The following is a 12,280-nucleotide window of genomic DNA, read 5'->3' as shown; positions in this document are numbered from 1 at the left end:
GCACCTCTCCCCCTCCTTCTTCACTGACCTCGGCGCCTGCAAGGCTGTTTCTCACTCCTCTCTCTCTCCCGGCTGCTGTGTAGCGTAGTGTTTTTTTCCCTGTCTTAAATATGCTCTCACAGAGGCGCAAAACAACATCACTTATTGTCTCGGCTCTGGTCAGCAGTGGGGCCCTTACCAAACACGGGGCAGCTTCTAGATCCTTCTCACAGAAACCACCCCTATGGCCCCCTGCTACCAAAACCTTGCCACGTAAACCCACTACACCCCCTCACTGCCAAATGTCCCCTTAGCCTTATTATTGTTCCAAATCTCTAAAGCATAAAACTGTATTTTTATGACTACAAATGACCTTCAGAATTCAAGACAAGGCTGACTTCTGCTTGACTGTAATATTTTGGGTCATTAATTTCACTAGAGATATTCTGATTTGTAATTTTATTAAGTTTTAGAGCATAACCATTCTTAATACTGTGTTTCTAAATATTATGGGCCGTATGCTCAACCAGCACAAGTCAGCGCAGCTTTAATGACTCTGCTACATTGCTCCACACTAGCTCAGACTACAGGTGTCTGTTCTTTGCATTTGGTTTCAGCTGCAGTACAATATCCACAAATAATTATTGCTGTGATGCATATTAAATATCTATATCAATATATATATTTATATCACAGAATCACAGAATCACAGAATTTCTAGGTTGGAAGAGACCTCAAGATCATTGAGTTCAACCTCTGACCTAACACTAACAAGTCCTCCATTAAACCATATCGCTAAGCTCTACATCTAAACGTCTTTTAAAGACTTCCAGGGATGGTGACTCCACCACTTCCCTGGGCAGCCCGTTCCAATGCCTAACAACCCTTTCAGTAAAGAAGTTCTTCCTAACATCCAACCTAAAACTCCCCTGGTGCAACTTTAGCCCATATCTATATTTATATTTATATATCTATATCTATATCTCTAATAGCTAATTAAGATTTTTTTGTTAGGAAGGAGCAGATGGTCTAGTGGATGGTGTTATTATTATTTTCCTTCTTGTCAGAATCAATTTGCACTGGCAGCATACATCCACTTTACAAAATGATGGTAGGATCCTATGACATGATGTGCTTGTTCCACACTGTACTGATCTGCATGGCTGTGCAATGATGACCCATCTAACCCCAGGGGGATCACCTTTCAGTGGGATGGAACCAACCACGCCATGCACTCATTTTTTGTTCTGTGTCATTCCTGCACAATTTAAGCATTTCTAAAGCCTACAGCATTGTAGGCTCTGGTCACCTAATAGTTTTCCCATAAGAGGTGGAAAACTGAGGCACAGAGAATGTGGGAGACTTCTGAAAAGACAGAGGAAAAGTTCAAAGCGTGGATTTGAATGAACAACTCCTATATTTTCAGTGAATGTCCTAATCAGAGGTTATGGGCCATGCGGAGGGCCGGCCTTTCATCGTCTTGTCTGCTGAAACCTTTGTGCTGTATTTCAATAGATCACAGAAGCATAGAATCACAGAATCGTCAAGGTTGGAAGAGACCTCCAAGATCACCTAGTCCTAATCTACTGTTATGCTTGGCAAAGTTAACCTCATCCCTACACTGCAAACTTGAATCAAAGTAATAGGTTTGGACAAAATTTGCTATTTCTACAAGGAAAAAAAAAAAGCCTTATTCTAACTTTCTCAAACCCTGGTCCAAACTGTTATTCTAATCAGGATTCATGTTCAGTGTTTCTATCTTTACTAAAGCTGGTATTTCTTAACAATGATATTTTCAGCTGATTTAAATTGCACTCCTAGACATAAAGGCTGCAAAGAAGCCCTACAGAAATTCACATTTTTCATATTTCTAATGAGGATTATTCTTATAGAGCATTCTAATTTCTGAAGCCTTCATACAGAAAAAAAATGTTTCTCAGAATAAAGATGAGTGATCATAGAAACCTTGCTAATCTGGTTGAACTGAATATTTTGGCCCGATGAACAAACATCTCACTTTCTGGGTTGATGGGTTCAAACAACTCATGAAAATTTCTATCCTTTTTCTGTTTTTGTGATCAGGCTTTGATATGTTCACTGACAGTGCTGCCTTCTGACCAGTGAAATGTCTTCATTACTTCTCATGGTTCAGGGTTTCTCTTACAGAAAATAGCAGAGGAAGCATTTCAAATGCACAGATGCATTTCAAATAAACCATGAATGGCTTTACAGGTTTTGTATATTTTCTGGATTTGAGAAAGAGATTTATTTTCATTCAGAGATCTCAAAACACTTTCCAGAGCAGTGTTTCAGGAGCTGGTAGCCAACGTGGACACAAAAGGTTAAGAAAGCTTTCCTTCTGAACCCTTTAGGCACTGGAGGTTTGTATATTGGACTTAAAAAGCTTCCACAGTTGTTAAGATTTCATGCTGACCATAGGCTGTAATGATGAAGAGTTTACAATTAAAGCTGATGATCTGGAAAATAAGGAGTGAATTCAAAACTACTTTGTCTGAAGAGTCTGAAATTATGAGAAAGTTTAGCACAGGGTGTCTCGTGTCTCAGTCCTCTTACCTTGACTGATCTTGCATTAATCTGTAATTCTGCAAAGAGATTAAAATGAAGTAATTTTTTTAAAGCAGTGTCTCTCTGCTTATAATCAGGCTGGTTGAAAGAGCCAGTTCATTGTGTAATTGTTTATAGGCAGCCAGATTGTGAAATAAGCTGAAATTCCAAGGTAGAAGAATTTGCTGCAGTTAAAAAAGAAGACATTTTGATATTTGAAAGTACAAATAAAATTTGCAGAATAGACCAACCTTTTTATAGACTAATAGGAACAGAGAAATATTGACTGTAAGAGAATCAAAGAAAAACTGGAGCAGATTTTGGACAGATAAAATCTGATTCTGCAAAACCATTAATGGAGACATAATAGGCTGAATTGCTGAATGCTCCTTTCATGCTGAATCCTCTTTACTTTTTCTGTGTGATTGTTATCTCCCTGCCCCTTTGTCAGTTTCTGGTTTGATATTTAAACAGGGGGAATTCATGTATACCCTGTACATTATTTTTTCTCTGGTAAGCTATGATGAATTATATTCAATTGATAAATGATAAAAATAATAAAATTTTAAAAAAGTGCATATCACAAATTCTTTATATTTGATGACAGAGCTCCTAAGAAGGTATGACTTTGGCTGTTACAAACATTTGAGCCTCTTTGGCTTTCGCTGCATTTTCTTTGGGCAAGTGTTTGAATGGCCCTTAGCACAGCAGTGTCTTCAGTTAATCCAATCTTTAGCTCCTAAATGAAAAGCAACACTTGTGGAGAGGGTTAACTGAATAGGCAGATTCTTCAGGCTCCTCAGATGTGAACAAGCTCCAGCCCAGAAGCCATCAGGTTGAGTTAACAGCTGATGGTACAACAAGTCATGCTGAAGAGGAAGTTGCTACTCTGCCTCAAGATGGCTTCTCAACTGGAGTTGTCATACCTCACTGTGCAGTGTGTGATCACCTGGGTTTCAGCCTACCAAAACAGATGAATGCTCTAACAATTTAATCTCTTAGCCTGCAAAAATGAGGGGGGCTGTGGGTAAGCATTAGGAAGAAAAAAGAGGCTACCTAAGCTCAAAACATGTAATTTGTATGAGAAATAATGGGCAAAAAGGGCTGCAAGTGTGAGAAACTAATTTGTGTTTTTGCAGTAGAGAACTAATTTTCTGTATTCAAAGACAGCTGTGTAGTCATAACAAGGAAAAATGCTAAGTAGATAAGTGGACAGTAGAAGGCCTCGCTTTTCCAAAATAAGGTGTGTTGGGTCTGTCTGAGCTGGAGTCACTTTTTCCCTGCAGCAGCTCACACAGTGCTGTGCTCTGCACTCGTAGCTGGAACAGCACTGATATCACTCCAGTGTTGTGTCTATTGCTGCATAGTGCTGGCACAGCATCAGGACTCCTTCCAAGCCCCCAAGAGCCAGCAGGCTGGGGGTGGGCAAGTGATGGGGAGGGGACATCGCCAGGGCAGCTGACGTAAACCAATCAAAGGGATATTCCGTAACACCTGATGTCACACTCAGCAATAAAAAGGGGGGCTCTCGTGGGGGAGGGGGCTGTTCCTCCTGAACAACCACTATGTGTTTTGAGGCCCTGCTTCCCAGGACGTGGCCGAACATCGCTCATTGATGGGAAGTAGAGAATATTTTTTTTTCCCTCTCTCTGTGCTTCTGTGCAGACTTATTTTTTCTGTTGTTTCTTTTTCTCCCCATTCCCTTTCCCTTTAATTAAACCTTTCTCATCTCACACCTCGAGCTCTCTGTGTTGTATTTTCTCCCCCTTCCTCTTTGAGGAGACGGGGAGTGAGAGAGCGGTTGTGGTGGAGCTCAGCTGCCCACCTGAGTAAAACCACCACATAAGGTAGAAGACTTAGAAAAACAGGATGAGCAGTGTGAAAACAGTAAAAAACAAAGATCAGAAGTTCTCAAAACATTAGAAAGGATAAATTAAAGGGTTGAAAAAAAGAAAAAATGTACATATATGGTATAGAGGAGCGTCAAGTAGCTTGTGAACCTGTAGTACTCAGCCAATAAGGAAACAGGGGAGGTGATCAGGTGTCGGGTAATAGGGAATAAAAGGTTGTGATTTGTTTACTAAAATGCACTCCTAATTGGCAGGATGCCCTTCATTGCAATCGCGAATAAAATAGCTTCACAGAAGATCCTGTCTGAAGAAAATTATTTGAGATTTTTCTCACACAAGTAACTTTAAAAATGACATTTTTACATTCCACAGATCTGAACCACTGAGTTCAGACCTGACAACTACAGGTATCTCATATAATCTGCTGCATAAATTTACTAAACTTCCCTTTACTTCAGAAGGAGAAGCATCTCAAAAACGGTTAGTTCTTGCCTCACATTTGCAAGAATTTCTTTGTCCTATTCTGCTATAACTTCTTGCACAATTGGTACATCTCTCATGAACATTTCTTCAGAGGACTTCCTCACCAGTACTTGTTGCAGGAAGCACGGCCGAAAGCACGACAGACACCAGTAGAGTCAGATCATGCTCCATTTTATTGCCCGAATAGCCTAACTTTTATAGAGAACTTAACAGGGGCGGATAATGTCTCACACAAGATTATTGGTCAAAAGCACTCAGACAAACAACTACAAGAAAACAACCCCACCTGCAAGAAAACAACCCCCTTGTGATTAGCAGTCACATAGACCTTGTCCTTGAAGCCAGCTACTGGTAACAAGACCTTGTCCTTGAAGCCAGCTACTGGTAACAATATTTTTCTGAATTCCTCAATTGGGCGATGTGGGAACACTGTCATGGGAACTTCTCATAGTTGCCCTGGTAGCTTGGTTTGCTCAGCTACCGCAAGCCATGGGATTTTTGCTGTTTCAAGAAATCCCTCAACAATTCCCCCTTCTTCTTTTGAGCAAACCAAGCCCGACACAGCAGTTTTACAAGTGACTCTTTAGCTATACTTACAACACACAACGATGATTACCACCACCATAAACCAAATCCTTAATCCCCTTGTGACTAAACCCAGCAATCATCTATACCTTGTTTCAAACAAGTCAGTGAACCATTGATTGAAAGGATTGATACCATATTGAATCTTTCTCATGTGCTCTTTCAGGAAAGTAATGGATTTGTGAATTGACTCATTATGATCAGAAAGGTTTAAACAGTACATTCCCTTAAAGTCCTCACACCCATTCCTTTGGGCCAAAAGCAAGATGTCAATAGCAGCTTGATCCTGTAAAAGCAGATGTTGCAGACTATTTTGATCTGGTAACATCTCCTCAAGTATCTCTGTCGTGGCATAGGCTTGCCTCTCGGCCCAGCATACCAATTTTTCTAAGTTGTTACGTGCAGCTGCAGATGCCACTCCAGGCACTGAAATTGCTAATGCCGCTCTAGCTGCAACCCCACACAATTCAACATTATCATTGCAATCCCATGCAAGCAATGCCCATTTATGTCTGGTGATCTCACGCAACTGTAACAAGCTAGGAGCAAATACAATGAGTTTATCTAAGTAACATGGACATCTGATAGCATTTGCAGCAATACCTTGCCAGTCCCCATCCCCACAAATCAGAAGCACATCAGGAGGTAAGGCCAAAGCTGTACAATTGTTCCAAACACTGTAGTTGTTACCCCTTGTCTCCATGCTATAAACCCCTAAACCCTGCTTAGCAGCGTCATTGTAATCACAGGTGTTATTTGTGTCTTTGTACCGGTATGGCCTTTTCCAGGTTCCTGTCGCAGGAATCATCTGATAGCCACGGCTACATTCACTTTTGTAGCCACCTTTCAGGTTGATACACATTTGACTACAGATACCAGGGTTTTGACATTCATCAATGTCTCCACAGTTTCTCTTGTCTATAAACTCAAACCCAGCTGGACAGTCACATTCATTTATGTTGCATTCCTTCAGGGGCTCATCACCCCAGTCCTTGCAGTCTCTCTGCTGGTTACACACTTTATTGATATCTATGCATTCTCCACTTCTGCACTTGAATTTGCCGGGTCCAGAGCACTGAATAACATTGTTACAGTTTGCTTCATCAGTGCCATCCAGACAGTCTCTCACACCACTGCACTGCCTACTCCCATGGACACAGTTCCCATCTTCACATCTGAACTGGTCTGGCCTGCAGGTCCGAGAAGGGCAGTTAATTTCATCACTTCCATCCTTGCAATCAGGATCTCCATCACATCGCCACTTCTTGTGGATACATTCACCTGAGCCGCACTGCACCTCACTCACAGAACACTTCACCGGAGGTGCAGGCTGGCGGCCACACTGCTCCAAAGATTCATCCGAGTGGTTGGAGCAGTCAGCATCATCATCACACACCCAGCTGATAGGGATGCAGGTAGAACTCTTGCACTGAAACTCATGAACACCACAGGTAGGAGGTGCACACTCCAGCTCATCGCTACCATCACTGCAGTCATCTTGAACATTGCAGACAAAGCTTTTGGAAATACATTGCCCACTACTGCATGTGAATTCTGCTGCACTACAAGTCACAATGCCACAATTCTCTTCATCTTCTCCACTGTCACAGTCCTTTTCACCATCACATTTCCAGGACACTGGGATATACTGGGTTGACTGAGGACCACAGCTGATTTCATTTACCCGGCATGTTCTCGTATGACACAGCTCAGCACTCTCATCAGACCTATTTTCACAGTCCGGATCCCCATCACACTGCCATCTATTTGGCACACACTGACCACTGTTGCACACAAAGTCAGATTCAGCACACGTCTTCTTCACACAAGCACTCTCATCACTGCCATCTAAGCAGTCTTCACATTTTGCTCTAGCACCGTCGGCAGCAGTGCACAGGCAGGCGAGGGCAAGCAGCAGGCAGAGTGCCCCGCAGTGCGGCAGCATCCACCCTGCACCTGTGTCATTTATACTACTACTATTACCCATGCTGTTAGTGTCAGTGGCATCCTCCTGGTACCGTTTCTGTCTTTGTCGCCCCTTACTCTCCCCCTTTTCTTTTTGCCACTGACCATTCACCACAACTGGATGAGACACATGATTACTAGTTAGGAAAGAGAGTGTAACGTCTGCTATACGGCTGCAGGCCGTGCCAGCTGCAACCCTAGAAGCTGTTTGTGAATGAGCCTGCCGGTGGTCATTTGGCAGTGTAATCTGCGTCTCTGCACTCCTGCCCTGCAATAGAGCTAAATTGTCATTAGTAATCTGTAGAATGTGGCAACCCCACGGAATCTTATCCAGAAACATAGTTATAACACCGATCTGGGGACGAATAGTCTTTTTTGCATTGCAAGATAAACTTCTTATAAAAAGAATGCCAGAGAGAAGCAGCACAGCCGCTGCTGCCGCTGCCTCCATGGTTACGTCAGACAGGCTGCAGGGTCCTGATGTCCGCCCCTCTGCTCTGTGCCGACTCGCCACACGGTGAGGGTCGGCTGCCGTTGTCCACTGACGCCTCTGATCTCCCGTAGCAACTCGATCTCGGATGTCCCGTATCGCACCGCGATTTCTTCAATTTCATGCGATTACTTCAAATTTCCTGCGTCCCCCCGCGATTCCTTTTTCCGCGTCTCTCCGTGATTCCGCGTCTCTCCACGATTCCCTTTTCCGTGTCTCTCCGCGATTCCGCGTCCCACCGCGATTCCTTTTTCCGCGTCCCACCGCGATTCCGCGTCCCACCGCGATTCCGTTTCCCGCGTCCCCCCGCGATTCCGCGTCCCGTTTCTCACCCCGAGGCCGTTGCCCAGGTCGGTTAGTAGGGTGTTTCAATGCTTCTCTCTGTGCGGTGGTCGGCTTGCCGTGTGCCTCGGATCTCACGGCGCCGCTCCGATGTCCCGGCGCCACTCCGATGTCCCGGCCTCAGCCTGTTCGGGTCTCAGCCTGTTCGGGCGCCATATGTTGCAGGAAGCACGGCCGAAAGCACAACAGACACCAGCAGAGTCAGATCATGCTCCATTTTATTGCCCGAATAGCCTAACTTTTATAGAGAACTTAACAGGGGTGGACAGTGTTTCACACAAGATTATTGGTCAAAAGCACTCAGACAAACAACTACAAGAAAACAACCCCACCTGCAAGAAAACAACCCCTTGTGATTAGCAGTCACATAGACCTTGTCCTTGAAGCCAGCTACTGGTAACAATATTTTTCTGAATTCCTCAATTGGGTGATGTGGGAACACTGTCATGGGAACTTCTCATAGTTGCCCTGGTAGCTTGGTTTGCTCAGCTACCGCAAGCCATGGGATTTTTGCTGTTTCAAGAAATCCCTCAACAAGTACCACTTCCAGTGGTCTTTATTTCTTTCCTCCTTTTGCGAAGTATTAGACCATGTTTGTCAATCTACAACTCCCGGCTGTGACCATCTACTGCCTCTAGGTCATCTCCTTCTCAATTGTTCCAAAGGATAAACACTCCATTTATCAGAATATCAAAATATTGAGATAGTTGCTCTCAGGATTCATAATTTTTCACCATGCTATTGAATGACACGGTATTTTTCTTAAGCAAGTATCCAAGGTCATGCCATATGCAGTGCCTGAACCCCCTTCTGATGTTCTTCTGTACTAAGTGAGGAAAGATGGTGCCCTCTGCCAGCATGAGCAGGAAAACAGTGTGGTCCAGGACCATTTTGTCCCTGAAGAATAATAATTTGTCTTTCAGTGTTAACCCTTGCTGTCTCCTCTTTAGCCACTACCTCTCCCACCCAGTGATTTCTCTACAATTCTCCATCTTCATAGAATCATAGAATATCCCGAGTTGGAAGGGACCCATAAGGATCATCAAGTCCAACTCCTGGCACCACACAGGTCTGCCCATAAGTTTAGACCATGTGACTAAGTGCACAGTCCAATCGCTTTTTAAATTCAGACAGGCTTGGTGCAGTGACTAAGTCCCTGGGGAGCCTGTTCCAGTGTGCAACCACCCTCTCGGTGAAGAACCTCTTCACCAAGTATGTAGATTGTGCCTTGGGTAGCATTTTATCAAACACTGTAAGAGAATCCAAATAAATTAGGCTTTTCAAATCTCTTTTGTCTAGAAAACCAGATATCATTCTATCAGGAAGCTACTGGAGTAATCAGGTACAATCTGCTGTTTTGTGAACTTATCTTTTTTCAGCTAAGTTTCCAAACCATCTGAACAATGATTTTTTGCTACAACCTTCACATTGGCACTCCTGGGAACATCATTTATTTAAGATGTTGTTTGATGCAATGGCAAAAGTCTTTGTGACTCATGAGTTTCTGTACAGAAACATATTTCTGATATAGATAATACATTCATTGGCAATTATGGGAAGTTTTGTTGATGTTGCTGTGTTTATTTCTGGTGTTATAGAAAGTGTAAATATGCTTTAAAAAAAAAAATCATCTGCATTCAGATGACTACTGAATAAATAAGAAACTGAGTCTTCTTCTTCTCTGTTTTTCTCTAGTTATGTCTGGTCAGACTTTTAATTAGTGTAGCATATTGGATCCCTTCTCAGTTGCTTTCCACAGTGGCTGGCCATTTACATCTGTACACAGTAGGTGTTAAACAGTGCAGCTCTGATGTGCCTTATTTTTACAGTGACCTTTCACAGGTGTGAATAATTATACAAGGTACCAGAGACTGGTAAAACAGCCCATCTTTGGACAGTAGACAGATTACCAGCTGGTGTGTGTTTGAGTGGTCTCCTAAGGGAAAATGTCACTGAAGCATAAAGCAGGATGGGATGCAGCAAGACTGTTTTTGTGTGTCAAACTTTCGATTCTGTTCTGCTTTTTTAAAATCTCTTTTAATCTCTTTTAATTAATTAAGCCACAAAATTACTGCATGGGTGTTCACAATCTGCAATCAGCCAGGTTAACACAGCATAGACAATTACTGATCATCATATGAAGTGGCTTTGCTCTCTTTTTGCATCACGGTATGGATGCGCTAAGCAAATACATCCATATGACATAGTAACGGCAGATATTGGCTTAATCTGGTGCCAGTCCCATAGGTTCATTATAAATCTAACATTCTGGTCCTAATGCCTGTCTCCACTGTCTCCCTTGGATTACACTGGGGCTTTGCAAACCTAGCAAGGGGGAGACATTGATACCAAGACAACACTGTGTTTAACTATAAAGAAACAACATTTTATAAGTAGAGCAATCCTGCTTAGATAATTCCAGGGAAATAATCTTCTATTTACCAGTTATGATAAACTATTATTAGCTTTTTCAGTACCTAAACATAGACATTGATGCCATAGTTGAGGATACAGATTTGCTCTGGTCTGACAAGGAATAAATCAGTCTTCTGCTGGAAGTTTTGCACTCACACTGCCTTTGCCAGCTTAGCATTGCCACCTTTCACATCAGCTTTTTGGGTCATCCTTTTGTTTGTGGCATCTATTATAAAAAAAAAACTTGACTGCTTATTACAACAAGTGAATATGCTAGTCAGAGCTTGTCAAGTAAGAATGATCCCAAATGAGAATCTTACCATTGTCATGTGCCCATATACCCAGTAAGGGTAAAAATGTAGATTTTCCATCGGAGGGAGGGCTTTACACATCAGTACACGTGGCTTTTTTTTTCAGGCTAAAAGCTCTGCCAGAGGGAGAGGATTCAGGGAACTAACAGTTCCCTGACAGATTTCTTAACAAACTGATCTCAAGCTTCAGCTTGGGGAGAAAGCCAGAAACATGTTGCTCTGTTCAGAGATCTGATGGAAATGTTTATGTACTCCTACTCAGCCTAACTCAACTGATTGAAAAGATTGTTAGTAAAAAAAAAAGGTGGTAGAAGAGGGGTGAACTAGAAGTGCTCTCCAAGGTCAGCTGTTTGCCTCTGTAATTCAAAGTAACTAGTAAAATGCACCAAGATTCACAAAATGTTTCTCTTCTGCTTGCTAAGCAGCTGGTCCATTTCAATGACTAGTTCAAATCTATTCTTTTGTGTTTCCTAGTCTTCAGTGCTGTGCTCAGGCTTTTCTATCTGCACTCCTTTTTTGTTATATTTCTTGATTGTCTATTCTTATTTGTCATAATTTCATTCTCACTGTTGTTAATACAATGATCTTGTTCTATCAAATCGTATATTCCAAAATATCCCTCCAGTATAACTATTTTTTTAACCCATTGTTTATGGATCTCATCTGGAAATGGATCTACCACCTCTCTCTTTCTTGTCTTTTGTTACTGCTTTAAGTAGACTGTCTTACTATGACATTCTGGACACATTCATCAGTTGTTTCCCAAAATGGTTGCCACATCTTTGATTTCTGATATAGTTTATAATCAGTGGAGGCCAAAAATGTGCTTCAGATCTTGCTCTTTGTTCCTTCAGGTAATGGGGGAAGGCACTGCTGACTGTGAAATTCTTATTTAATTTTCATCCTGATATAAAATAGTAACTTATTAGTATAACACTGTGAAATGAATTTTGAAACACCAATTCTTGTTTGATTTCATTTTATTCAATCAAATCTATCACATAAAAACCTTTCAAGGTACTCTTGCAACTGAATTTGAAATATGGCTTACTTAGCATACTGGGGAGCCTTTTCATTCACTTTGTTTTTGTGCCCAAACACCACTACAACAGCGAGAAGCCCTTCTGAGTTAAATTCTTCCTTCCTTATTTATTAATTAATTAATATTTATACAGTAGCACCTATGTCTACCCATATTATTTGAGCTCTGAATCTTGCTTCATTTATGACATTTAGCCTGGTTTCTTAATAGTTCTTGCTTCCAGGAGACATGTTCTGTGTGAGTCAGCCAGAGC

The 12,280-nt window shown here is 42.0% G+C and overlaps 1 protein-coding gene across 1 annotated transcript in view; it reads right to left on the bottom strand.

The window, feature by feature from the left end:
* The window catches only part of LOC309889509 (very low-density lipoprotein receptor-like), a gene marked incomplete at both ends in the record, with an annotated part of 28,790 nt that extends 21,383 nt beyond the window's left edge, over positions 1 to 7,407 (bottom strand). The window contains one exon of the mRNA XM_082782358.1: positions 6,233 to 7,407. Coding sequence (XP_082638484.1) covers positions 6,233 to 7,407 — 1,175 coding nt within the window. The remainder of the gene's footprint in view (positions 1 to 6,232) is intronic.
* Positions 7,408 to 12,280: the final 4,873 nt, after the last annotated feature.

The sequence above is a fragment of the Aythya marila genome (genome assembly GCF_965140915.1).
Source record: "Aythya marila genome assembly, chromosome: W".
NCBI classification, from domain to species: domain Eukaryota; kingdom Metazoa; phylum Chordata; class Aves; order Anseriformes; family Anatidae; genus Aythya; species Aythya marila.
Note: the sequence above shows the minus strand (reverse complement) of the source record. Positions and strands in the feature narration are given on the sequence as shown.